This window comes from Aquarana catesbeiana, linkage group LG03 (genome assembly GCF_042186555.1).
Source record: "Aquarana catesbeiana isolate 2022-GZ linkage group LG03, ASM4218655v1, whole genome shotgun sequence".
Lineage (NCBI taxonomy): Eukaryota > Metazoa > Chordata > Amphibia > Anura > Ranidae > Aquarana > Aquarana catesbeiana.
The window spans coordinates 271,558,672-271,583,757 of record NC_133326.1 but is presented as its reverse complement, the minus strand read 5'-3'; the positions used below and the strand labels follow the sequence as shown (position 1 = coordinate 271,583,757).

The following is a 25,086-nucleotide window of genomic DNA, read 5'->3' as shown; positions in this document are numbered from 1 at the left end:
GGACACTTTGAGACACTGGCTTAGTGTCTCAAAGTAATGAGGCCAGGGCACTGCTTTGCCGCCAGGAGCCTGAGGACACCTCTGAGCAAGAGGGGGGTATGCCAATCAAAGAGACATACCATGTCCTACTTTGCACAAGTGCCAGGGGTTGCTGACCCCTGCTTTATAAAATATCAGTATGGGAAATCATAAAGTATGAATAAGGAACCAAAATATTTTTTTTTTCCTTTTCAATCTATAGGGACATGATGTTTTATCCTTTACATTGTAAATCACTAAATCACAAAAGACACAATACAATTGTTCTTATGAAATGTTCTTCAGAATTTATTCAATATGAATACTTAGAGAATATTTTTTCTCAAACTTTGAATTTGCACTCACAGAGGTTTCAAAGTCTCCTTAATTGCATGTAAAGAAATCAAGGAATTGTATTCTCACATTTCAAAATGAAAAGTGTCCAAACAAATACATACATAATATATAGACATTCATTCTACCTACCACACTTTTCCATTTCCCACAGAAATACTGTGTATATGTGTGCACATACTGCTGAAGCTTTTCAAAATCCTGGCACAATTCTGAACACTTGTTTGTAGCGCCACATATTAAATGGTAATCCCATGTAAGTTCCTTTGTTAGAATGGATAATGTCTGTTACAGTTCTTTACACATAGAGAAAAATCTAATAAGGAAGCAGTCTATTAAGGCATGACTCATGGCCTCTGGACTAGTTTACTTTTATTCACTTCCTGTTCATTAAGTTTGAAGTGAGTGTAAGCTAAAATACCAAGCAAGGTGCATAATATTCCAAATCCTTGATTAAGAGAAAGTGAGTCCTGGAATAGGATATATCCTCCCAAAAGAGTGATACAAAATTTAAAGTGTCCAAACATGTTGTAACTGAACAGTTATGTTAAGGATGTAACTGTACTGGTTTGAGCTTATCAATAAATAGCACTATAAAAATCACCTCCATATAGTTTATTTTTGCTAGTAGTGCATAGAGGTCCTAACTCTGCATGGTTTTGCTTCCTTTAACCACTTGCCTACTTGGGCACTTTTACCCCCTTTCTGCCCAAGCCAATTTTCAGCTTTCAGTGCTGTTGCATTTTGAATAACAATTGTGTTTTCATGCAACTGTACCCAAAACATTTTTTATCATATTTTCACACAAATGGAGCTTTCTTTTGGTGGTATTTAATCGCCACTGGGTTTTTTCCTTTTTTGCTAAATAAGAAAAAAACTTTTATAGTTTGTTGTAAAATTTTGCAAACAGGTCATTTTTCTCCTTCACTGATGTGCACTGATGAGTCTGCACTGATGGGCATGGATAGGCAGCACTGATGATCAGTGCCCTTATTATCAATGTACATGTCCCTTTTACAGAAGCCGGTTATCGTCTCTCTTCTCCATTCCTCACGCTGTCAGCATGAGTAAAGTAATGCCAATAACCAGCTTCTGTTTACATTATGATCAGCTGTGATTGGACACAGCTGATCACGTGGTAAAGAGCCACTGGCTCTATACCTCAATCTGTGATCAGAGTGTGCCACAGCTTGTAGCATCATACTAAAAAAAAAAAAAAAAAAGACTTGAGGCTGTAATTGGTGCTTCAACAAAAGTATTAAGCAAAGGCTGTGAATACTTACAGTGCCTTGAAAAAGTATTCATACCCCTTGAAATTTCCCACGTTACAACAAAAAACGTAATTGTATTTTATTGTAATTTTATGTGATAGACCAACACAAAGTGGCACAAAATTGTGAAGTGGAAGGAAAATGATAAATGGTTTTCAAAATGTTTTTACAAATATGTTAAAAGTGTGGCATGCATTTGTATTCAGCCCCCCTTTACTCTGATACCCATCACTAAAATCTAATGGAACCAATTGCCTTCAGAAGTCACCTAATTAGTAAATAGAGGCCACCTGTGTGTAATTACAACAAACAGTATTTGAATTATGAACAAACAGTATCATGAAGGCCAAGGAACACACCAGACAGGTCACTGATAAAGTTGGAGAAGTTTAAAGCAGGGTTAGCTTATAAAAAAAAAAAAATCTCAAGCTTTGAACATCTCATGGAGCACTGTTCAATCCATAATCCAAAAATGGAAAGAGTATGGCGCAACTGCAAACCTACCAAGACATGTCCGTCCACCTAAACGGACAGGCCAGGCAAGGAGAGCATTAATCAGAGAAGCAGCAAAGAGGCCCATTGTAACTCTGGAGGAGCTGCAGAGATCCACAGCTCAGGAGGGAGAATCTGTCCACAAGAAAAAAAACTTATAGTTGTGCACTGCACAAATCTGGCCTTTATGGAAGAGCGGAAAGAACAAAGCCATTGTTGAAAGAAAGTCATAAGAAGTCCAGTTTGCCATGTGGGGGACACAGCAAACATGTGGAAGAAGGTGCTCTGGTCAGATGAGACCAAAATTGAACTTTTTGGCCTAAAAGCAAAACGCTACGTGTGGCAGAAAACTAATATTGCACATCACCCTGAACACACCATGCCCACCATGAAACATGATGGTGGCAGCATCATGTTGCTGGGATGCTTTTCTTCAGCAGGGACAGGGAAGCTGGTCAGAGTTGATGGGAAGATGGATGAAGCCAAATACAGGGCAAATCTTAGAAGAAAACCTGTTAGAGTCTGAAAAAGAGTTGAGACTTGGGTGGAGGTTCACCTTCCAGCAGGACAACAACCCTAAACTTACAGCCAGAGCTAAGATGGGATGATTTAGATCAAAGCATATTCATGTGTTAGAATGGTTCAGTCAATGTCCAGGCCTTAATCCAATTGAGAATCTGTGGAAAGACTTGAAAATTGCTGTTCACAGACACTCTCCATCCAATCTGACAGAGCTTGAGCTATTTTTCAAAGAAGAATGGGCAAACATTTCACTCTCTAGATGTGCAAAGCTGGTAGAGACATCCCCAAAAAGACTTGCAGCTGTAATTGCAGTGAAAGGTGGTTCTACAAAGTATTGACCCCACTTCACAATTATGTGCCACTTTGTGTTGGCCTATCACATAAAAATACAATTACGTTTTTGGTTGTAACATGACAAAATGTGGAAAATTTCAAAGGGTATGAATACTTTTTCAAGGCACTCTATGTACACGTGATTTTTTTCGTTTTTTATTTTTAATACATTTGCAAAGATTTCAAACAAATTTCTTTCAAGTTGTCATTATGGGGTATTGTTTGTAGAATTTAGAGGAAAATAATAAATTTAATTCATTTTGGAACAAGGCTGTAACATAAAATGTGGAAAAAGTGTAGTGCTGTGAATACTTTCCAGATGCACTGTAATCCAATGCTGTAAATATGTTGTCACAGACCTGGAGAAAGTTTGCGGATTTAAGCCTTGGATCAAACTGATGTGATGTGGGAAATGCACAAGATCTGCTGGCGGGTGTCAAAAGTTAACACCCCCCAAACGCACAACACATCGCGTTTGCCTGAATCAGATCGCATGGGTGTGAACACCGTGGTAATATTTTGCCTTTAGCACAGAAATGTAAATACTTTGTAATATTGCACTAGACTAGAGGGACATTGTTATGTGACTGAAGGCAAACTAATCCTGGCCATAGATTGTTGGTTTTTTGATTCAGCAAGTGGGCTAAAAAAAAAAAATAATAATCCACGCAAATGAGGTGGATGAAGGAACTCCAACCCTACCCCCTTCCCTGGAGGTGCAACCGCTGCTGTCAGGGTACAGCCGCTGACCAATAAAATGTTTCCAACGTGTCCCTTTGACAGACTTCTGCTGAGTGAGGATGGGCACACACTGATTGAAATTTGTCTTGTAGCTGCTGAACTGCCTGAATATCAATCAGCGTACGGCCAGCTTTAAATATTTTCAAAGTTTCAAAATATTTGGGTGTGTCTTCATTCATAAAACAATTTCCCTCTGCAATGATAGCTTTGTGAAAAAAACCTGTGATAAAATAATGTAATAAATATTACAAAATTTAAAGCGGATATCCATGTTTCATATCACTTTAAATAGTTTACTTGGACCAAGCTGGTCCAAACGAACTATTTGCTTCACTAGACGCTGCAGAGTCTCTAAGCACTGTATGTTCTGCATGTAACTTGAGCTACATACAGTACAACGTGCTGGGTTCTGGCTGTTAGACAGGAACAAAACAGGGTCTGTGAATGAATACAAAGCTTCCTCTGGCTGACTAAGAGCGTGACTTCATCAGTCTGCCCCTCCTATTCAGCCAGTCAGAGGAAGCTTTGTATTCAGCGCTCAGCCAGACTGTTTTGTTCCAGGTGTGAGATGGGAGGACTGTCTCTTAGCTGGAACCCAACACTGTACTGTATGCAATTGAAGTTCTATGCAGTACATACAGTGCTTAGAGACTCTGCAGCACTTAGTGAAGCAAATCATTTGTTTGGACAAGCTTGGTCCAAACTATTTAAAGTGACAGGAAACAGACATCAGCTTTAAACGCTAAATATCACAAAACAAATATTTAACTCATGCATTAAATAACACCATCAAATAAAATCCATGCAGTACTTATCTCTTAGTGACTTTACCCAGAGTCTGTTTAACTAACACTTAAGATGACTAAGGAGAAGGGAGGTAAACATGAAGTGCAGGCACCTAGAGGTGTCCACACATACCCGTGACTGCCTCCCAAACCTTCATGTAACAGACAAATAATGGGTTGTTCTGAAAGGCAAACCTCAAGCACTTTCAGGTAGTGTTAAACCTTTCCCCTTTGACTCACCCCCATACATGGCTACTGGCCCATCACTATAAACAGAATCCTTAATGAGGCCCACCCCCCCCCCCCTAATTTGAAAATATAACCCTTATATTACAGGTCTCTTGGCACTGAATACTACTAGCCTCACTCTGACCACAGTAATACTGAACACCCTTTGGAGAACCGAGTGGTTTCCTTACATAAAAATATATCCATATCATATCAATGTATACACTGCCAGATGTGAAAGAACCAGTCTACTACCTCTACCATTAAACAATATGGAACAATCCTGTTATAGTGCATGGGGAAAATATACGAAAATTAAACTGGTTGTAAAGCCACTTCACTTTCTTTCTATGCTACCTATTAAAACCACGTGGAAGCTTACTGTTAAAGTGGCATTATTCCCTAAAACATTTAATAAATTGCAGCTTACTAATCCTTAGGATGTGGGGGCTGCATTCGTTTTTTTTAAGGCTTTTTTTTCCCCCTTTATTTTTACCTCCAGATCCAGCCAGTAACACACTTTCTGCCTTAGGCTGCTTTCACACTGAGGCACTATAGCGATAAAAATAGCGCCTACCTAGCGACTGTAAAGCGCATTTCCTCTCACTCCAGTGTGAAAGCCCGAAGGCTTTCACACTGGAGCGGTGCGCAAGCCCGAAGGCTTTCACACTGGAGCGGTGCGCTGGCAGGACGCCAAAAAAATCCTGCAATCCGCATCTTTGCGTATATACCGCTCCTAAAGTGCCCCTGTCCATTGAAATCAATGGGCATTGGCGCTTTGCAGGCAGTTTTAACCCTTTTTCGGCTGCTAGCGGGGGTTAAAAGTGCCCGGCTATTGGCCAAAAACCTCTAACAACTATGGTAAAGCGCCGCTAAAAACAGCGGCGCTTTACCGCCGACGCCCCCAATGCCCTAGTGTGAAAGCAGTCTTAAGGTCTCCCCACCCCACTGAAGGAGCAACAGAGACGCCTTGGGACAGCAGAACTGTCGGTCTGGGGAGAGTGTATTGTTAGAAGCACTAACAGATTTAGATGAACCTAATAAAGCTGAACCCTAGCTAACGCTTTTTAAAGTAGTTAAAGCAACCATTTTTTTTTTCTTTTTTATATAGATGTTTTACATACATGGATAAAAGTCGACTATTACATGCACCCCTGTCTGTGTTAAATCAAAAACTACAATACAAAGAATACTCGCCTCTGTTCCAGCAATGCAACAGTTGAATTCCTCACCAGCTGCGGACACCTCCCTGGGTCTTTTCCATTTGCCAGCTTTCAGTCTCCTGATTGGTCAGTGGGCATAACATGACTCCCATGTATGCAGTTAGTCATTCATGTATGCCAAGCTGTGCATGCAGAGCTCAATGTACATTTAACAGAAGATACAATACAGTAGTACTTTGGATTACAAGCATAATCCGTTCCAGAAGCATGCTTGTAATCCAAAGCACTCATATATCAAAAGCGAGTTTCCCTATAGGAATCAATGGAAACTCAGATAATTAGTTCCACAGTGACTGCTGGTGTATTGTATGTGGCCAGTGGTGCGGGGGCGCTGGTGTATGCAGTACGGCATGTGGCCAGAAGTGCAAGGGTGCTGGAGACACTTAGGAACCGAGCTTCTCTGGCACCCCCGCACCTCTGGCCAAATGCGGTACTGCACACCCCAGCGGCTTGAATCCTGCTCGTCTTGCAAGACAACGCTCACAAATAGAGATAGGCGAATGGTTCGGCCTAAGCATACGTTCAGGCCGAACTTTGGTTGTTCGGATGTTCTGCGAACACCGAACAATATGTGGTTTTCAAGGCAAATTCAAAAGCCGCCGGAACACCGTTAAAGTATATAGGACACTAACATGAAAGATCAAAAATGCTAATTTTAAAGGTTTATATGCAAGTTATTGTCATAAAAAGTGTTTGGGGACCCGGGTCCATAGTGCAGTCCTGGTATGAATATCAAGGGGAACCCCGTACCAAAAAAAAAAAAAAATGCGTAGGGGTCCCCCTAAAATCCATACCAGGCCCTTTGGGTCTGATATGGAAATTAAGGGGAATCCTGTGCCAATTTTTAAAAACCAGGGCACATGCTCTCAACATGGGGAGGGTGCTTTGGGGTGGTCCCCAACGCACCTTGTCCCCATGTTTATGGGGACAAGGGCCTCATCCCCACAACCCTTGCCTGGTGGTTCTGGGGGTCTTATTGGAATCTGGAAGCCCCCTTTAACAAGGGGACCCCCAGATCCTGGTCCCCCCCCCCCTGTGTGAAATGGTAACGGGGTACAAGTACCCCTACCATTTCACAAAAAAAGTGTCAAAATGTTAAAAATGACAGAACACAGCTTGGGACAAGTCCTTTATTAAAAAATAAAAATGTCCCACAATGTCCATTCATCTTCTTCTATCATGCCGCCCGGACCGAAAAAGAAAAAAAATCTGCGACCGATCCGTTTCCATGGGAGGCTCCCGCCGTCTGACGCGTCTTCACTTGTGACAGCTCTTATATAACTGAGGGTGGGGGCACCCGGTGATGTAATCGGGTGACCACGCCCCCTCTGACACCACGGGGACGCCATGGGGAATTCCCAGTGGCGTCAGAGGAGGTGGGATCCCATGCTCTTTTTTTCTATGAGTTTTATCTATATTGCCGAGACCCGACAATTCATTACTGCCGCGATCTGTTTTAAACGTCAATTTTTCCTTTAGAAATGTCATTTTGCTGCGGTACTGTTCTAAACACGGGAAAAATGCGCCACTTTACAGGCATACTATAGACACCCCCCAGGCACAATATTTAAAGGAATATTTCATTTTTATGGTTTTACTTTAAGCATTAAAAAAAATATATATATCACTGCTCCTGAAAAAACGGCCGTTTTAAAAAAAATATTTTTGCATTGATACATGTCCCCTGGGGTAGGACCTGGGTCCCCAAACACTTTTTATGACAATAACTTGCATATAACCCTTTAAAATGAGCACTTTTGATTATTCATGGTCGTGTCCCATATACTTTAATGGTGTTCGTGTGTTCTGCCAAATTTTTTGCCTGTTTGCATGTTCTGCTGCGAACCGTACAGGAGGGTGTTCGGCTCATAACTACTCGCTAGTCGAGTCAGGATTTAAAAAAAAAAAAAAAATAGCTCGTATTGGGAAACGCTTGTGAACTGCCTTACTCGCAATCCAAGGTTTCACTGTATAACAAATAAAGGATACGTAACTGGTGAAGTATTTCCAATTATCCAATAGATGGAGAGGTTTACACTGAAAGCTATAATACCAGAGAGAAGCACCATTGTCTGAAACAGAAATAAGAGAATTTTAATATCAAATACTTGATAAATATAAGTTAGTCTGTCTACAGTGTAAACTTACCACAGCTGTGAGTGACCATGGTCCAATTATCCCCCCTTCTCCAATTACTGGTTCAAAGAAGGGTACAACAGTAAGCAACATAGCTGAGGACAAAGGTGCTTGGTAGTACAGCAACTGCATAGAGTTCACCTGTAACTCGTGCTGCTTGGCTCCAACCCACTGCAAATAAATGAATAATCCAAAATCAAGAAAAGAAAAAAAAAAAAAAACAAACAGTCCATGATTAAAAAATAAAACAAACACAACAGAGATTCACTTTCAACCCAAAACATAGATAATTCTGCTACTTTCCAACATATTAGTACTATCTAACTTACAAGTAAGATTCTGTAGACAATTTCTTTATATATTTTATGATCAGGACCATAAAAACCTAACAAATAATTTTCTTTCTTATGTTGGGCAAAAAATTAAATATTTCATATCAATATTTTTTTATTCTCTTTTGAGCCAATGGGTGGCTTTTTTTAGTTTATAGAACTCAATAGCTCAAGGTGAAATTTAAAAAAACACAGTAATTAGTTTAAGTGACCACTATATATTGCACAGTCCAAGACAAACCAGAAGCTCAATAGAGGCAACATTTGTTGTGCAGTCTCCTTACCTAACATACAGTCCTCTAGTAATCCTGTCCCATGTAGCAAATGTATATTTATAAAACAAACATTGTATATATGATGATAGATACAAAACATTGGATTAAAAAAAAAAAAAAAAAAAAACCAAACAGACGTTGACCCAAAAGCATAATAGTTTTCCTTTAAAATCATAAACTTTAAACCAAATCATGACACATTTACTACATAAATGGTCTCTCTGGAATCACACGGGAGTCAGTCACGTGACCAAAGTCCTATACATACAACCTTTAACAGTTTGGCTGAGAAATAGCCAATCCTATCTGAATTACTCCTCTTTAGCTGAGATCACGTGATCAAATACTTAAAGGCTAAGTTCACTTTTTTTTTTTTCTAAATTCCAGCTCCCCTATGTACCAATATAGCATTCATGTAATTTTTTTGCAAAAATATCAAAGCTTTCCATAAAATCTACAGACACTAACCTTACTGTCCTCCATCTATGATTCCAGACATATCTATTGCTTCTGTCTTACGTCCTTACAGACTGTAGGAAATGATTAGAGGTCGACCGATATGGGTTTTTCTCTGGCCGATGCCAAAGCCGATATTTCGAAATCGCGGTGGCCGATATATGATGCCGATTTTTTTGGGCCGATATATTAGGCCGATTTTTTTTTTTTTTTTCCCTTCATCTCATAAAATCTAACAGTTAGACCCCTTTCACACTGGGACGTTTTTCAGGCGCTTTTGGGCTAAAAATAGCGCCTGTAAAACGGCTCCCCTGCAGTCTGTGTGAAAGCTCAAGTGCTTTCACACTGAGGCGATGCGCTGGCAGGATGTTAAAAAAAAGTCCTGCAAGCAGCATCTTTGGAGCGGTGTATACCACTCCTCCACCACTCCTGCCCATTGAAATGAATGCGCACCGCTGCCGAAGCGTCTGCAAAGCGTTTCGGCAGCAGCGCTTCAGGGGCGCATTTAACCCCTTCTTCGGCCGCTAGCTGGGTTATAAGTGCCCCGCTAGCAGCAGAATAGCGCCACTAAAATAACGGTAAAGCGCTGCTAAAATTAACAGCGTTTTACCGTCAACGCATGCCCGCTCCAGTGTGAAAGCAGCCTTAAGTAATAAGTGATACAGAAAATTTTTTATATTTAAACATTTATTAAACAAAACAAACCTCCAATCAGTTCACTTGTATGTAGAATTTAGATTAAAAAAAAAAAAACTATATCTTAAATATTAAATGCACAAAAACAGGTAATCAAAACTTTTGGACGAAAAAAAATGGGCTAACTTTACTGCTTTTTTTTTTTTAATTTCATTAGTGTATTTTTTTTAAAAAAAATTGCGTTTGAAAGACCGCTGCGCAAATACCGTGTGACATAAAATATTGCAACAACCGCTATTTTATTCCCTAGGGTCTCTGCTAAAAAAAATATATATAATGTTTGGGGGTTCTAAGTGATTTTATAGCAGAAAATACAGGATTTTTACTTGTAAGCAACAAGTGTCAGAAAAGATTTAGTCTTTAAATGATTAAACTGAAAACTTCTCCAGGAGTTCAGCTCATTGATAAAAGTACCTGAAAGAGATACAATGTATCTTCTTATCAGACTTGGCAGGCTGCCCAGAGGAGGAGAGAAGAAAACTTCAGACAACTTGCAATTGACTTATATTACAGAAGTCATTTGCAAGTCCTGCTGAATCGGCTTTTTTTATCAGCACAATCGGCCGATGCCGATTAAGTAAAAAAAGCCAAATATCGGCCGATATATCGGTCGACCTCTAGAAATGACACAGGAAGGAGTTGACCAGCTGATCTCATTAGCACACACCCTCCATCATCCACCCTTCCACTCCCAGCTGCACATTTTATAAATGAAATGCAATCAATCAGTGATCACCCTTCTCACTAAATACACAATATACAATCAGATTGCATAGTGTATGGCCATCTTTATACAAGTACATAGGAGGGAGTGGGCACACTCAGTTGTTAGGCCCCGTTCACATCTCTGCATAGCGGGAACTTGCATTCCCACATGCATTTTATTATTTATTTATTTTTTAGCGAGGGGGGGGGAGAGAAGACGTTTTTGAGCATTTTCACTCATCACACATAGGGCAGCCCATCCACCTGAATGGGCTGCCCTACACACAGCAATAGCCCCAAAGAAGCTTCAGAACTTTTTTTTTAGAGCGGAGCTTGGTGCGTTTTTTTACTGCGGCTTTTGGTGCAGCGCATTTCTGAAATGCCAGGAAACACACAGATGTGAATGGAGCCTAATTGTTCTTGTGTTATCGCACTAATTTCACTTTCAGGCCCCATTCACATCTAGTATAGTGGGAGTGAACATTTTGTGTCTTGTTTTTCCTGTGACACGCATAGGGCAGCCTGCTGATTTCAAATGGGCTGTGCTATATGTGGCTTATGGGACATGTTGGCATTTTGTGGGTCGCATGTTTTTTTCTGTGCATTTTGCAGCATTTGCCATTCGTTTTTTCACATGCCAATATGTGTGTTTGCTTCTGTGTTTGGAGTGTTGTTAACAATTAACCGCTTAACAACCGGCCCATAGCCAAATGACGGCTACAGGGCGGTTGTTTAACTCTGGGAGGACGTCCAGGGACGTCCTCCCAGAATTCTGCTCTCGCGCGCCCCCTAGGGCGCGCACTCGAGAGCATCCGTGACCGCCGGGTCCAGAGGACCCGGCGCATCACAGATCCCGGTAAATGGCCGCTGATCGCGGCCGTTTACCATGTGATCGCTCCGTCAAATGACGGAGCGATCACGTGTAAACAAACCGGCGTCATCTGATGACGCCGGTTCCTCTCCTCCCCTCTGTGTACCGATCGGTACGCTGTGAGCGGAGAGGGGGATGGATGGATGGATGGCTGCAGCGTTGTGGGCTGCATGTGTAGTGCCCACAGCGCTGCACAGAGACATCCAGCCATCCATCCATCCATGCTCAGCCATCCCCACTACTATGCATGCCCTGCAATGCCCTCTGCAATGCCCCACAGTACTCTGGTATGCCCCACAATACCCCTGCAATACTCTGCCATACCCTGCAATACTCTGCCATACCCTGCAATACCCCTGCAATACTCTGCCATACCCTGCAATACTCTGCCATACCCTGCAATACCCCGCCATACCCTGCAATACCCCGCCATACCCCGCAATACCCCGCCATACCCCGCAATACCCCGCCATACTCCGCAATACCCCGCCATACTCCGCAATACCCCGCCATACTCCGCAATACCCCGCCATACTCCGCAATACCCCGCCATACTCCGCAATACCCCGCCATACTCCGCAATACCCCGCCATACTCCGCAATACCCCGCCATACTCCGCAATACCCCTGCAATACTCTGCCATACCCCGCCATACTCCGCAATACTCTGTCATACCCTGGAATACCCCGCAATACTCTGCCATACCCTGGAATACCCCGCAATACTCTGCCATACCCTGCAATACTCTGCCATACCCTGCAATACCCTGCCATACCCCGCGATACTCTGCCATACCCCGCGATACCCAGCCATACCCCGCGATACCCAGCCATACTCAGTGATACCCAGCCATACTCAGTGATACCCAGCCATACTCAGTGATACCCAGCCATACTCAGTGATACCCAGCCATACTCAGTGATACCCAGCCATACTCAGTGATACCCAGCCATACTCTGCAATACTCAGTGATACCCAGCCATACTCTGCAATACTCAGTGATACCCAGCCATACTCTGCAATACTCAGTGATACCCAGCCATACTCTGCAATACTCAGTGATACCCAGCCATACTCTGCAATACTCAGTGATACCCAGCCATACTCTGCAATACTCAGTGATACCCAGCCATACTCTGCAATACTCAGTGATACCCAGCCATACTCTGCAATACTCAGTGATACCCAGCCATACTCTGCAATACTCAGTGATACCCAGCCATACTCTGCAATACTCAGTGATACCCAGCCATACTCTGCCATACCCAGCCATGCTCTGCAATACTCTGCCATACCCAGCCATGCTCTGCAATACCCCGCAAAAATCTGCAATACTCTGCCATAACCTGCAATACTCTGCAATACCCCGCAATACCCAGCCATACTCGGTGATACCCAGTCATACTCTGCCATACCAAGTCATACTCGGCGATACCCAGTCATACTCGGCGATACACTGCAATACCCAGCCATGCTCAGCCATACTCGGCCATGCTCAGCCATACCCAGCCATGCTCAGCCATGCTCAGCCATACCCAGTCATACTCGGCGACACTCTGCAATACCCGGCCATGCTCGGCCATACTCGGCCATGCTCGGCCATACTCGGCCATGCTCGGCCATACTCGGCCATGCTCGGCCATACTCGGCCATGCTCGGCCATACTCGGCCATGCTCGGCCATGCTCGGCCATGCTCGGCCATGCTCGGCCATGCTCGGCCATGCTCGGCCATGCTCGGCCATGCTCGGCCATGCTCGGCCATGCTCGGCCATGCTCGGCCATACTCGGCCATGCTCAGCCATACTCGGCCATGCTCAGCCATACTCGGCCATGCTCAGCCATACTCGGCCATGCTCAGCCATACTCGGCCATGCTCAGCCATACTCGGCCATGCTCAGCCATACTCGGCCATGCTCAGCCATACTCGGCCATGCTCAGCCATACTCGGCCATGCTCAGCCATACTCGGCCATGCTCAGCCATACTCGGCCATGCTCAGCCATACTCGGCCATGCTCAGCCATACTCGGCCATGCTCAGCCATACTCGGCCATGCTCAGCCATACTCGGCCATGCTCAGCCATACTCGGCCATGCTCAGCCATACTCGGCCATGCTCAGCCATACTCGGCCATGCTCAGCCATACTCGGCCATGCTCAGCCATACTCGGCCATGCTCAGCCATACTCGGCCATGCTCAGCCATACTCGGCCATGCTCAGCCATACTCGGCCATGCTCAGCCATACTCGGCCATGCTCAGCCATACCCGGCCATGCTCAGCCATACCCAGCCATGCTCAGCCATACCCAGCCATGCTCAGCCATACCCAGCCATGCTCAGCCATACCCAGCCATGCTCAGCCATACCCAGCCATGCTCAGCCATACCCAGCCATGCTCAGCCATGCCCAGCCATGCTCAGCCATGCCCAGCCATGCTCAGCCATGCTCAGCCATGCTCTGCCTCTGTATGTGGCCAGGCTGTGGAAGTCTCACACATGTGGTATCGCCGTACTCAGGAGGAGTAGGAGAATCTATTTTGGGGTGTCATTTTTGATATGTACATGCTATGTGTTATAAATATTGTATAAATGGACAACTTTGTGTTAAAAAAAAAAAGCGTTTTAACCACTTCTGGCCTTCCGTCATACGACATCCTTGACTTTGTGTGGGGATATCTGAATGATGGGTGCAGCTACAGGCATCATTCAGATATCATCTTTTTCAGCCGGCGATTCCCTACACCATAAGAACGATCATAGCGGCTGTTACACTGCTTGATCGTTCTTACGGGAGGCGAGAGGGGACGTCCCCCCCTCCCGCCGCCCTCCGGTGCTTCTACCGACTCACCGCTACGATCGATGCCAGGATCTTTTTTTTTTTTTTTTTTTTTTTTTTTTTTTTAATTTCAGGCACAGCCTAGAGGTGAGATTTGGGGTCTTATTGACCCCATATCTCACTGTAAAGAGGACCTGTCATGCCATATTCCTATTACAAGGGATGTTTACATTCCTTGTAATAGGAATAAAAGTGATCAAAAAATTTTTTTTTGGGAAAAAAGTGTCAAACTAAAATAAAGTAAAATGAACAATAAAAAAAAAAAAAAAAAAATTTTTTAAAGCGCCCCTGTCCGTGTGCTCGCATGCAGAAGCAAACGCATACGTAAGTCCCGCCCACATATGAAAACGGTGTTCAAACCACACATGTGAGGTATCGCTGCGATCGGTAGAGCGAGAGCAATAATTTTGGCCCTAGACCTCCTCTGTAACTCAAAATTTGTAACCAGTAAAAAATTTTAAAGCGTCGCCTATGGGGATGTTTAAGTGGCGAAGTTTGGCGTCATTCCACAAGCGTGTGCAATTTTGAAAGGTGACATGTTAGGTATCTATTTACTCGGCGTAACTTCATCTTTCATATTATGCAAAAACATTGGGCTAACCTTACTGTTTTGTTTTTTTTTAAAGCAAAAAACATTTTTTTTTCCAAAAAAAAACGCGTTCGAAAAATTGCTGCGCAAATATCGTGCGAGATAAAAAGTTGCAATGACCGCTATTGTATTCTCTAGGGTCTTTGCTAAAAAAACATATATAATGTTTTGGGGTTCTATGTAATTTTCTAGCAAATAAATGATGATTTTTACATGTAGGAGAGAAATGTCAGAATTGTCCTGGGTGCTCCAGAATGCCTGAAGGTGCTCCCCTGCATGTTGGGCCTCTGTATGTGGCCACGCTGTGTAAAAGTCTCACACATGTGGTATCGCCATACTCAGGAGTAATAGCAGAATGTGTTTTGGGGTGTAATTTGTGGTATGCATATGCTGTGTGTGAGAAATAACCTGCTAATATGACAATTTTGTGAAAAAAAAAAAAAAGAAAAAAAAAAAACTTGATTTTGCAAAGAATTGTGGGAAAAAATGACAACTTCAAAAAACTCACCATGCATCTTTCTAAATACCTTGGAATGTCTTCTTTCCAAAAAGGGGTAATTTGGGGGGTATTTGTACTTTTCTGGCATGTTAGGGTCTCAAGAAATGAGATAGGCCGTCAGTACTTCAGGTGTGATCAATTTTCAGATATTGGCACCATAGCTTGTGGATGCTATAACTTTCACAAAGACCAAATAATATACACTAATTTGGGTTATTTTTACCAAAGATATGTAGCGGTATAAATTTTGGCCAAAATATATGAAGAAAAATTACTAATTTTCAAAATTTTATAACAGAAACGAAGAAAAATTAATTTTTTTACAGATTTTTCGGTCTTTTTTCTTTTATAGCGCAAAAAATAAAGAACCCAGCGGTGATTAAATACCACCAAAAGAAAGCTCTATTTGTGTGAAAAAAAGGACAAAAAATTCATATAGATACAGTGTTGCATGACTGAGTAATTGTCATTCAAAATGTGAGAGCACCAAAAGCTGAAAATTGGTCTGGTTATTAAGGGGGTTTAAGTGCCCAGTGGTCAAGTGGTTAATGACACTGAAAACACAACTAGTAATTTTAGGTGTATAAAGGTGGCCACACACTATACAATCTCCTTTACATTTGCCTTCAATTATGTAGTGCAAGGGCCTGCCTGATTGGATACAGAGTGATTGCCTAGATAGGGGTTGGTAAATCTAAAAGTTCTGAAGCTTCTTTGGGGCGATTGCTATGTGTAAAAAAATGCTCCAAAAACACCCCCCACCCCCTCGCTAAAAAACAAAAAAAACGCATGTGGGAATGCGAGTTCATGCTATGCAGAGATGTGAACAGGGCTTGACAGCTGAGTGTTTCTGTCCACTTCCGCCTATGTTCTTGTATAAAGATGGCCATACACTATGCAATCTGATGGTGTATTTAGCGAGAAGGGTGATCACTGATTGATTGCATTTCATTTCATTTAAAAAAAATGTGCAGCTGGGAATGGAAGGGTGGATGATGATGTACTAATAAGATCAGCTGGTCAACTCCTTCCTGTGTCATGACCTACAGTCTGTACAGACGCAAGACAGAAGCAAAAGATACGTTTTGAATCATGGATGTAGGACAGCAAGGTACGTGTCTGTAGATTTTATGGAAGGCTTTGATATATTTTTGCAAAAAAAGTACATGAATGCTATACTGGTACATAAGGGAGCTGCATAAGGGTACATAAAAAAAAAAAATGAAGTGAACTTAGCCTTTAAAGGGGTTGTAAACCCTCGTGTTTTTTCACCTTAACGCATCCTATGCATTAAGGTGAAGAAACACCTGGCAGTCATCGGCCCCGAAGCCCCCCTGTTTTACTTACCTGAGCCCCTTCATCTCTTCAGCGGGGACATGCTCTCCCTCTCTCCATGGGGTCCCGGCTCTTGATTGGATAGATTGATAGCAGTACAGCCATTGGCTCCTGCTGCTGTCAATCAAATCCAATGACGCGGATGCTGGGGGGCGGGCCGATTAAAAAAAACACCACACACACACACACACATTAATGCGGTTCTGTATTGATTAATACATTATTATTCTTTTTTAATGCAAGTAGTGCACGTACCTGCATTTGGCTTGGTATCAGCTTGTCATCCCTGTATAGCAGAGCTCAGACTGGGAGGAGGAGAAGCTGAATAAGTCAGCTGTGCTGCTGTATTCATGTTATAACATGAAACATACTGATAGGAGGAAAAGCAGAGTGATGAGCTCATCAGTGTGCTGCTTCTCCTTTCACTGTCCAGTCACAGTGAAGGAGGGACACGTTTTGTAAGTGGTCTTTAAATGCAGCAAAGAAAATCAACTCTCCTGCCCCACTAGAAAGGGCTGTGCTGTTTCAACCTCAACACTGGACAGATAGAAATGTGAATCCTTTGGCAAGCAAAACAGCTTCCTGATATATTTTTTTCTCTGTGAAAATATGTAGCCGCTTGCCTGAAATTTAGCTTTACAATACAGACAAGGCAGCAGAATATTTTTTTTTTTCAAATTAAGTCCATCTACAGTACACCCTAGTGTAATTAGCAATGCAAAAATAAAATTGGGGTTACTGATCTCAGCTCTCAGGTCTTGTAGCATTGTACTGCAGAACAAGTATGAAAAAGTTAAGATACAAACCACTTGATAAAGGGATGTTACAAAGACACCAAGAGCAGCAAATATCATCCCCAATGCATTGAACTTCACATCGTAGTAAGAGTTCAGAAACACTCCCAATGTTATAGGTATCTGCAAAAGAAAACAAAATACATCAAATCACAAAAATAAAAATTTAACATCAATTTACCAGAAATTTTCAGACAGATATTTTTATAGTTAAAAGGGAGCTGTCAATTTCCATAACAGACTTCTTTGAAAGTGCAAGCTCCTGGGGCTGGGTATCTTGATCATTGCTTTAAGTCAATGAGCCATAACAAGTGTGCAGCCACTAAAAAGGAGTTCTACAAACAATACCCATAAACAACGTGAAAGTTGTTAGTTTGAAATCACAACCTTTGCTCAATACTTTGTTGAAGCACCTTTGGCACCAATTATAGCCTCAAGTCTTTATGAGTATGATGATACAAGCTTGGAACACCTATTTTTGGGCAGTTTCTCCCATTCTTCTTTGCAGGACCTCTCAAGCTCCATCAGATTGGATGGGGAGCATTGGTGCACAGCTTTTTTTAGATCTCTCCAGAGATGTTCAATCAGGTTTAAGTCTGGGCTCTGGCTGGGCCACTCAGGGACATTCACAGAGTTGTCCTGTAGCCACACCTTTGTTATCTTGGCTGTGTGTTTAGGGTCGTTGTCCTGTTGGAAGATGAACCTTCACCCCAGTCTGAGGTCCAGAGCGCTCTGGAGCAGGTTTTCATCAAGGATGTCTCTGTACAATGCTGCATTAATCTTTCCCTCGATCCTGACTAGTCTCCTAGTTCCTGTCACTGAAAAACATCCCCACAGCATGATGCTGCCACCACCATGCTTCACTGTAGGGATGGTATTGGCCAGGTGATAAGCGATGCCTGGTTTCCTCCAGACATGACGCTTGCCATTCAGGCCACAGAGTTACATTTTTGTTTCATCAGACCAGAGAATTTTGTTTCTCATGGTCTGAGAGTCCTTCAGAAGCCTTTTGGCAAACTCCAGGCAGGCTATTATGTGCCTTTTACTGAGGAGTGGCTTCTGTCTGGCAAGCTACCATACAGGGATGATTAGTGGAGTGCTGCAGAGATGGTTGTTCCTCTGGAAGGTTCTCCTCTCTCCACAGGGAAACACTGAAGCTCTGTCAGAGTGACCATCGGGTTCTTGGTCACCTCTCTGACTAAGGCCCTTGTTCCCCAATTGCTCAGTTTGGCCGGGCGGCCCATTCTAGAAAGAGTTCTGGTGGTTTCAAACTTCTTCCATTTACGAATGATGGAGGCCACCGTGCTCATTTGGACCTTCAATGCTGCCTTTCCCAGATCTGTGCCTCAATACAATCCAGTCTTGGAGGTCTACAGACAATTCCTTGGACTTCATGGCTTGGTTTATGCTCTGACATGCACTGTTACCCGTGGGACCTTATATAGATAGGTGTGTGCCTTTCCAAATCATGTCCAATCAACAGAATTTACCACAGGTGGTAGAAACATCTCAAGGATGATCAGTGGAAACAGGATGCACCTGAGCTCAATTTCGACTGTCATGGCAATAGCTGTGAATACTTCTGTACATGCAATATTTTCAATTTATTTGCAAAGATTTCAAACATTTTTTTTCACGTTGTCATTATGGGGTATCGTTTGTAGAATAACATTTAATCCATTTTGGAATAAGGCTGTAACATAACAAAATGTGGAAAAAGTGAATAGTTGTGAACACTTTCCGGATGAACTGCATTTTGGTTTTGTGCTGCCCTAGGCAAGACTAAAATCTGCCCCCCCCCCATCTAAATTTGCCCCACCGCTTCCTGTTTAAGACCCACCCCTTAATCTGTAAACTCCACCCCTTCTTCCTAAGGCTCCACCTATGCAGTGTCTCTGGTCAACTGTGGGGACTGTCAGGTGGCTTTGCGGGTCTCTGGGGCTATCTGAAACAGTCACTGAAAAAAATGCCCAGCAAGGACAGAGTTAAAGCGATAGTAAAGGTTAGGTTTTTTTTAAATCTATTTTTTATTTAAGCCTAGATTAAGGCTTACCTGTAGGTGCTTGAAATATCTCCCAGACCTGCACGGTCTAGGAGATATTTGCAAATCGCCGTAGGGCGATTTCTTTTGCGCATGCGCCGGAGTTAGAAAGGGCACGCTGTGCCATTTCTAGCTCGGGTCATGCCGTTAAAGGTGGCTCCTGCGCGGGAGTGACATCACACGACACCGGCCAGTCAGAGAGCCGGAGTTCGCAGCCCCGGAAGGAAGAGGGGTGATGAATAGACACTTGCTACTAGCGAGGAAGACGGAGACATCGCGGGTTTCTCCTGCAGGTAAGTGTCACATAATGGGCTACTATGCAATGCATAGTAGCCCATTATGCTTTTACTTTGCAGGGAAACAAAGAGGAAGTAACACCCATCAGGGTTTACTTCCTCTTTAAGTTAACAACATGTACCAGGCAGACTCTCCCATTAAGTGCTAATAACTTATTGGAGTTGTGGAGGTCTGAATTTCCCATTACAGACTATCTTGCGAGCTTCAAGGAAACCCCCCCCCCCCCCCCCCCCAAAGAAAAAAAAATTAATTAAAAAAAAAAAAATTTTTTTTTTAAATATAACATGTGACTCTGTGCAACCCCTCCATCTGCAGCCTCTGCCTTGGGTGACTCCAATGACAGAACATTTTAAAAAAAAAATAAAAAATAGAAAACAAGAGGAAGAAACAAGGAAATCATTAAATAGGTGCTCTTTCTTTGCAAAAATAAAGTCCAAGATATTTTACTGGATCGACTTCAGTACAACCAGCTTGCACATAGACGGACTGACATTCTGCCAATTCTTGCTGAACCAGACAAATTTCGATCTATGGCTGACTTAAGGATCACCATACACATTACAATCTGACCATACGAACTTTGTACAATCAACTTTAGATTTACCATAACTATGTAATATGAAGACCTACGTAAACTATCAAATTAGGCAGGTCCTTCAAGGACATACTTGTTGGTATATCTTAAGAAGATTGTACAATCATATTGCAATGTGTGTGGTTAGCTTAAAGCCAAGCTCCATCTTTCCTTTCACTTTAAAGGCCAAGCTGGACCATACAAACTATTTTATTTACCAATACAGTAGTCACTACCAGCGTATAAACTCTATGTAGCTTCAGCTACATATTACAGGTACCTTTTTATAGCGCTGTTAATTTACGTAGTGCTTTATACATATATTATACATGCACATCAGTCCCTGCCCTCAAATGGCTTACAATCTAAGATCCCTAACTCACATTCATACACATACTAGGGCCAATTTAGACAGGATCCAATTAACCTACCAGCATTTCTTCAGAGTGTGGAAGGAAATCAGAGGAAACCCACGCAAGATTTGAAGAACATGCAAACTCCAGGCAGGTAGTGCTATGGTTGGGATTCAAACCAACAACCCTAGGGCTACATTGCGTATACAGGGTTGCATTCTGGCAGTGGTAAAGGGACTTCCTGACCCTTTCCTGTAACAAAATCACATGATCACTGCCGGTGTTCTGACATATACTGTCCGCTCCGTACTGCGCAGGCGTAGTGCTTGCGTAGTACGGAGCAGAAGGAGATGCCGAAAGTGTCCGAAGTTGATCAGCTGACCATCAGCTGTACACGGCGCTTCGGCACTTCATAGCGATGGCTGTGTAAGAGGGCCGCTCGCCACGCTTCGGGCACAGCCTCGCTGCGCTCGGCAACTATTTATTCTCACTCTATGTCCACTTGGATAGTAGGGAATGAACCTGGACATAGGGTGAGAATAAAAGCGCAGGCGCCGTGTACAGCTGATGATCAGCTGTTAAACTTCAGAGACTTTCGGCGTTTCGTTTGTCCTCCGTACTGCGCAGTACAGGGCGGACACTATATGATAGGGGACTGTATTTGACAAGACACCGGCAGAACACAGTGCTGTGGGAGGGGTTCCCCCACCAAACACTGTGTTGATGGGGGAATCAAGTAATTTTCTTTTCTACAATCTGTGGTTGAAGAAAAGAAAAATTGCATAAATATATAGCCTGCCTTAGCCCACATTCACATTGGAGCAATTTGTCATTACATTTGACAGATCAAATCACATGACAACTTGCAGCCTATTGTTGTCATAGTCCAATCAGTGCAACGGCGCACAGATTTGCAAAAGTAGCTCCTGCACTACTTTTGGCAATTTCAGTGTGACTTCAATAGACATCTGTGCATGAAGCCGCACAGGTATCTTTCAAGTCGCACTGACATGCAGCTTTGAAATTGTGCGATTTCAGATGAAGTTGCACGATTTCAAAGCCACTTTTAATGTGAATGGGGGGGCTAAAAGATTGTTCAAGCAGATTTTATAGTGTATGGGCAGGTAAAAACACTATAGGGTCCGCAGGGCTCGAGGATGTGAAAACACCCAATAAAAGTTATCCTAGACCAGCTGATTTGAAACATGCAATAAAAACGTGACTGGACACTCACCAAAGTGAGCTTGATCCTGAGCGAGAAGGTCTTCCCGTACCAGAGGGTCTGGATGAGGATGATGACCGGGGTAGTCATGACTTTGGCCAGCTGGTAGGTTCCTATGGTGTTGTTCTGCAGAGACAAGTTGGTGAAGACCACAAAGCCACAGAAGCTGAGGGCCAATAGTAGGACCTTGGTGGTGGGGAGAGACTTGGGACAGAAGACCCCCATTCTCTGGCATAGGAACAGTCCCAGCCAGGTGACCACAAAGTGGATCAGGGTCAGGCTCATGTTAGGGAAGCCATGGTGAACATAGATCCACTTGTTGATGAATACAATGCAGATGGAGGCCACCAAGTTTACCAGAAGGCCAGAGGCGATTCTCCAGTGATGGGACACAGACATGATGGGATGGGGACGGTCAGTGGCCGGCAGCTGCACACTGGTGATGGCTTGTAGAAAGGAGCAGCAGAAAAAGACAGGAGGAGGAGGAGAAGGCAGGCAGCGGGACACTCACATAGCGGAAGGAAAGGAAGAATATGACTTCAGCTCTGCTAATCATTCCTGCCTGTCTAACCACGAGCCTCAGTTCCGCGCATGCGCAGCGTGCATGAGCCGGACACGTCACAGAAGCCCATTCACTCAGTGTGGGCGTGTCTTCGTTCTCTGGTGAACTGTGTCCCGTTTATTTCGGGTAGTAAAAGCTTACACTGCAGATTAATAAACCAAATGGTGACTTCTGCTCTTCACCGATGTAAAACATACACAGCAACGGCTCACAGAAACTCCATTTCACTTCCAATGGATTTATAACATAACATCTATTGCAGACAGGAAGACATAACTGTATTGAGAGCATGGGAGGTTCCTGGTATGTTCTCCTTTAGGGACCCAGCCCTTTTTCTCACATTTGTTAAGTAAAAAAATCAATATTTTTTGCTAGAAACTGACTTAGAACCCCCAAACATTATATACATTTTTAAGCAGAGTCCCTAGAGCAGGGGTCTCAAACTGGCGGCCCTCCATCTGTTGCAGAACTACAAGTCCCATGAGGCATTGCAAGGCTGACAGTTACAAGCATGACTCCCTCAGGTAGAGGCATGGTAGAGGTGGTGGGACACCAGTTTGAGACCCCTGCCCTAGAGAATAAAATGTCAGTCATTGCAGTTTTTTATGTCACACATTTTTTGCGCAGCGGTCTGTCAAACGCAATTTTTTGGGAATAAATACACTTTATTGACCAATTGCCATCCAGCCGCTGTCGTTATACGGTGGCAGGTTGGTTCATTTCCGCAAATCGCCGTAAATGTACATTGGCTCTTTTTTAAGGGCCATAGTAGACGCACGCCCACTGCACGGCGGAGGACCCGATGCCCGTGGCTGGTGGCCGCAATGTCTGCCGGCCACCCACGATCGCGGGAAAGAGAGCCAGAACAAGGATCTGTCAATATAAACACACAAATCCCCGTTCTGTCAGGGGAGTAGAGAGAGATCGTCTGTTCCTAGTGATCAGGAAAAGCGATCTCTCTCCTCTTCAAGTCAGTCCCATCTCCCCACAGTTAGAAACACCTCCCAGGGAACACATTTAACCCCATTGATCGCCCCCTAGTGTTAACCCCTTCCCTGCCAGTGACATTTACACAGTAATCAATGCATTTTTATAGCAACGATCGCTGTATAAATGTCAATGGTCCCAAAAAAGTGTCAAGTGTCCGATCTGTCTGCTGCAATGTCGCAGTCCCACTAAAAATCACAGATCGATCTATGCCCAGCAACCCCATACGACCCTACCCTCACTCTTTTCCGAGTTCAGGCGCTTCAGCTCTCTTAGTAACTTTAAAGGGGTTGTAAACCCTCGTGTTTTTTCACCTTAATGCATCCTATGCATTAAGGTGAAAAACACCTGGCCGTGACCAGCCCCCCAGCCACCCCGTTTTACTTACCTGAGCCCTGGAATTTCCCACGACAGAGACGCGCTCTTCCTCTGCCTCTTGATTAGATAAATTGATAGCAGCGCAGCCATTGGCTCCCACGGCTGTCAATCAAATCCAAATGACGCGGCACCGGGGGGGTGGGGCCGAGTCCAGCATTCGTGTCTATGGACGCAAATGCTGGACTCGGGAGCGCCCCCGCAAGGTAACGCTCCTGGGAGCACGCTTCAATAGAGGGTTATACAATGCAGGGAGGAGATACCAGCGCTGCCAGGGACCCCAGAAGAGGATGATCGGGGCCACTCTGTGCAAAACGAACTGCACATTGGAGGTATGACATGTTTGTTATTTAAAAAACAAAAAAAAATTTAAGCTTTACAATCACTTTAAGCTCAATATCTCCAAAACTGGGGCCCTTAACATCTCCTTACCCTGTCCCACAATGTCCTCACTTCGCTCCAACTACTCCTTCCAATGGCAGACCAAGGGCATTTCCTACTTAGGCAGAACGATACCTGTCAACCTTTCTGACCTTTTCTCACTAAACTACGTCCCTCTCCTCTCCAGTCTCCGGAAAGACCTATCATCCTGGAGGGGCTCCGCCCTACCCTGGTTCAGCTGAATCAACACCATTAAAATGGATACCCTTCCCAAATTGCTGTATCTTTTCCAAACTGTACCCGTTATAATTCACAAATCCTTCTTTGCTGCCCTACGCTCACTTTTCATTTGTTTTATCTGGAACCAGGGCCTATCTAGAGTCAAATACAAACTACTCACCTGCCCGAAGCTACAGGGTGGCACAGGACTTATACTGCACTTATGTGCTCTCCTATGGGGCTACAAGGGTAACTTCTCTAGCTTATCCTCCGCCTCACCTCTAACCACCGCGGTACTCACACTCTGGTAGCGGAAGGGGCTGTGTGAGCTCCTCTCCTCGGACCCCTCTTCTCTATCCTACCTATTTAACAATCTGGCTTTCCACCAGGACATTGGGTTTCTACGGTGGGTTCATTTCACCGCTCCTCTTGGCCCCAAGCCTTTCATTCGACCAGGACTTGGGACCCCAATCATTCCTGAAGACACCCGTGATTGGCTCATCTCCCTCCACTTAGCTTCCTTTGCAAAACACTTTCCTTTCCTCCCAAATATATTGTCCACTCTCTGAATTTGAACATTTAAGC

The 25,086-nt window shown here is 43.6% G+C and overlaps 1 protein-coding gene across 1 annotated transcript; it reads right to left on the bottom strand.

Annotated features, from left to right (window-relative positions):
• Positions 1-300: 300 nt before the first annotated feature.
• On the bottom strand, positions 301-22,593 carry SLC35E3 (solute carrier family 35 member E3). The gene is made up of 5 exons (XM_073620062.1): positions 21,990-22,593; positions 17,503-17,613; positions 8,116-8,274; positions 7,957-8,039; positions 301-906 (listed from the first exon to the last, which is right to left on the bottom strand). The coding sequence occupies exons 1-5, from the start codon at positions 22,374-22,376 to the stop codon at positions 720-722; spliced, it is 927 nt and encodes a 308-aa protein (XP_073476163.1). The 5' UTR covers positions 22,377-22,593; the 3' UTR covers positions 301-719.
• Positions 22,594-25,086: the final 2,493 nt, after the last annotated feature.

What these genes read in the sequence shown, in the direction of transcription:
- SLC35E3 (XM_073620062.1), bottom strand. Translation starts at nt 22,376, where the DNA reads ATGTCTGTGTCCCATCACTGGAGAATCGCCTCTGGCCTTCTGGTAAAC. An exon ending in TCAGGATCAAGCTCACTTTG is followed by an intron (nt 17,614 to 21,989) that starts GTGAGTGTCCAG and finishes TTTCTTTTGCAG; the next exon opens with ATACCTATAACATTGGGAGT. An exon ending in TAACATCCCTTTATCAAGTG is followed by an intron (nt 8,275 to 17,502) that starts GTTTGTATCTTA and finishes ATTTATTTGCAG; the next exon opens with TGGGTTGGAGCCAAGCAGCA.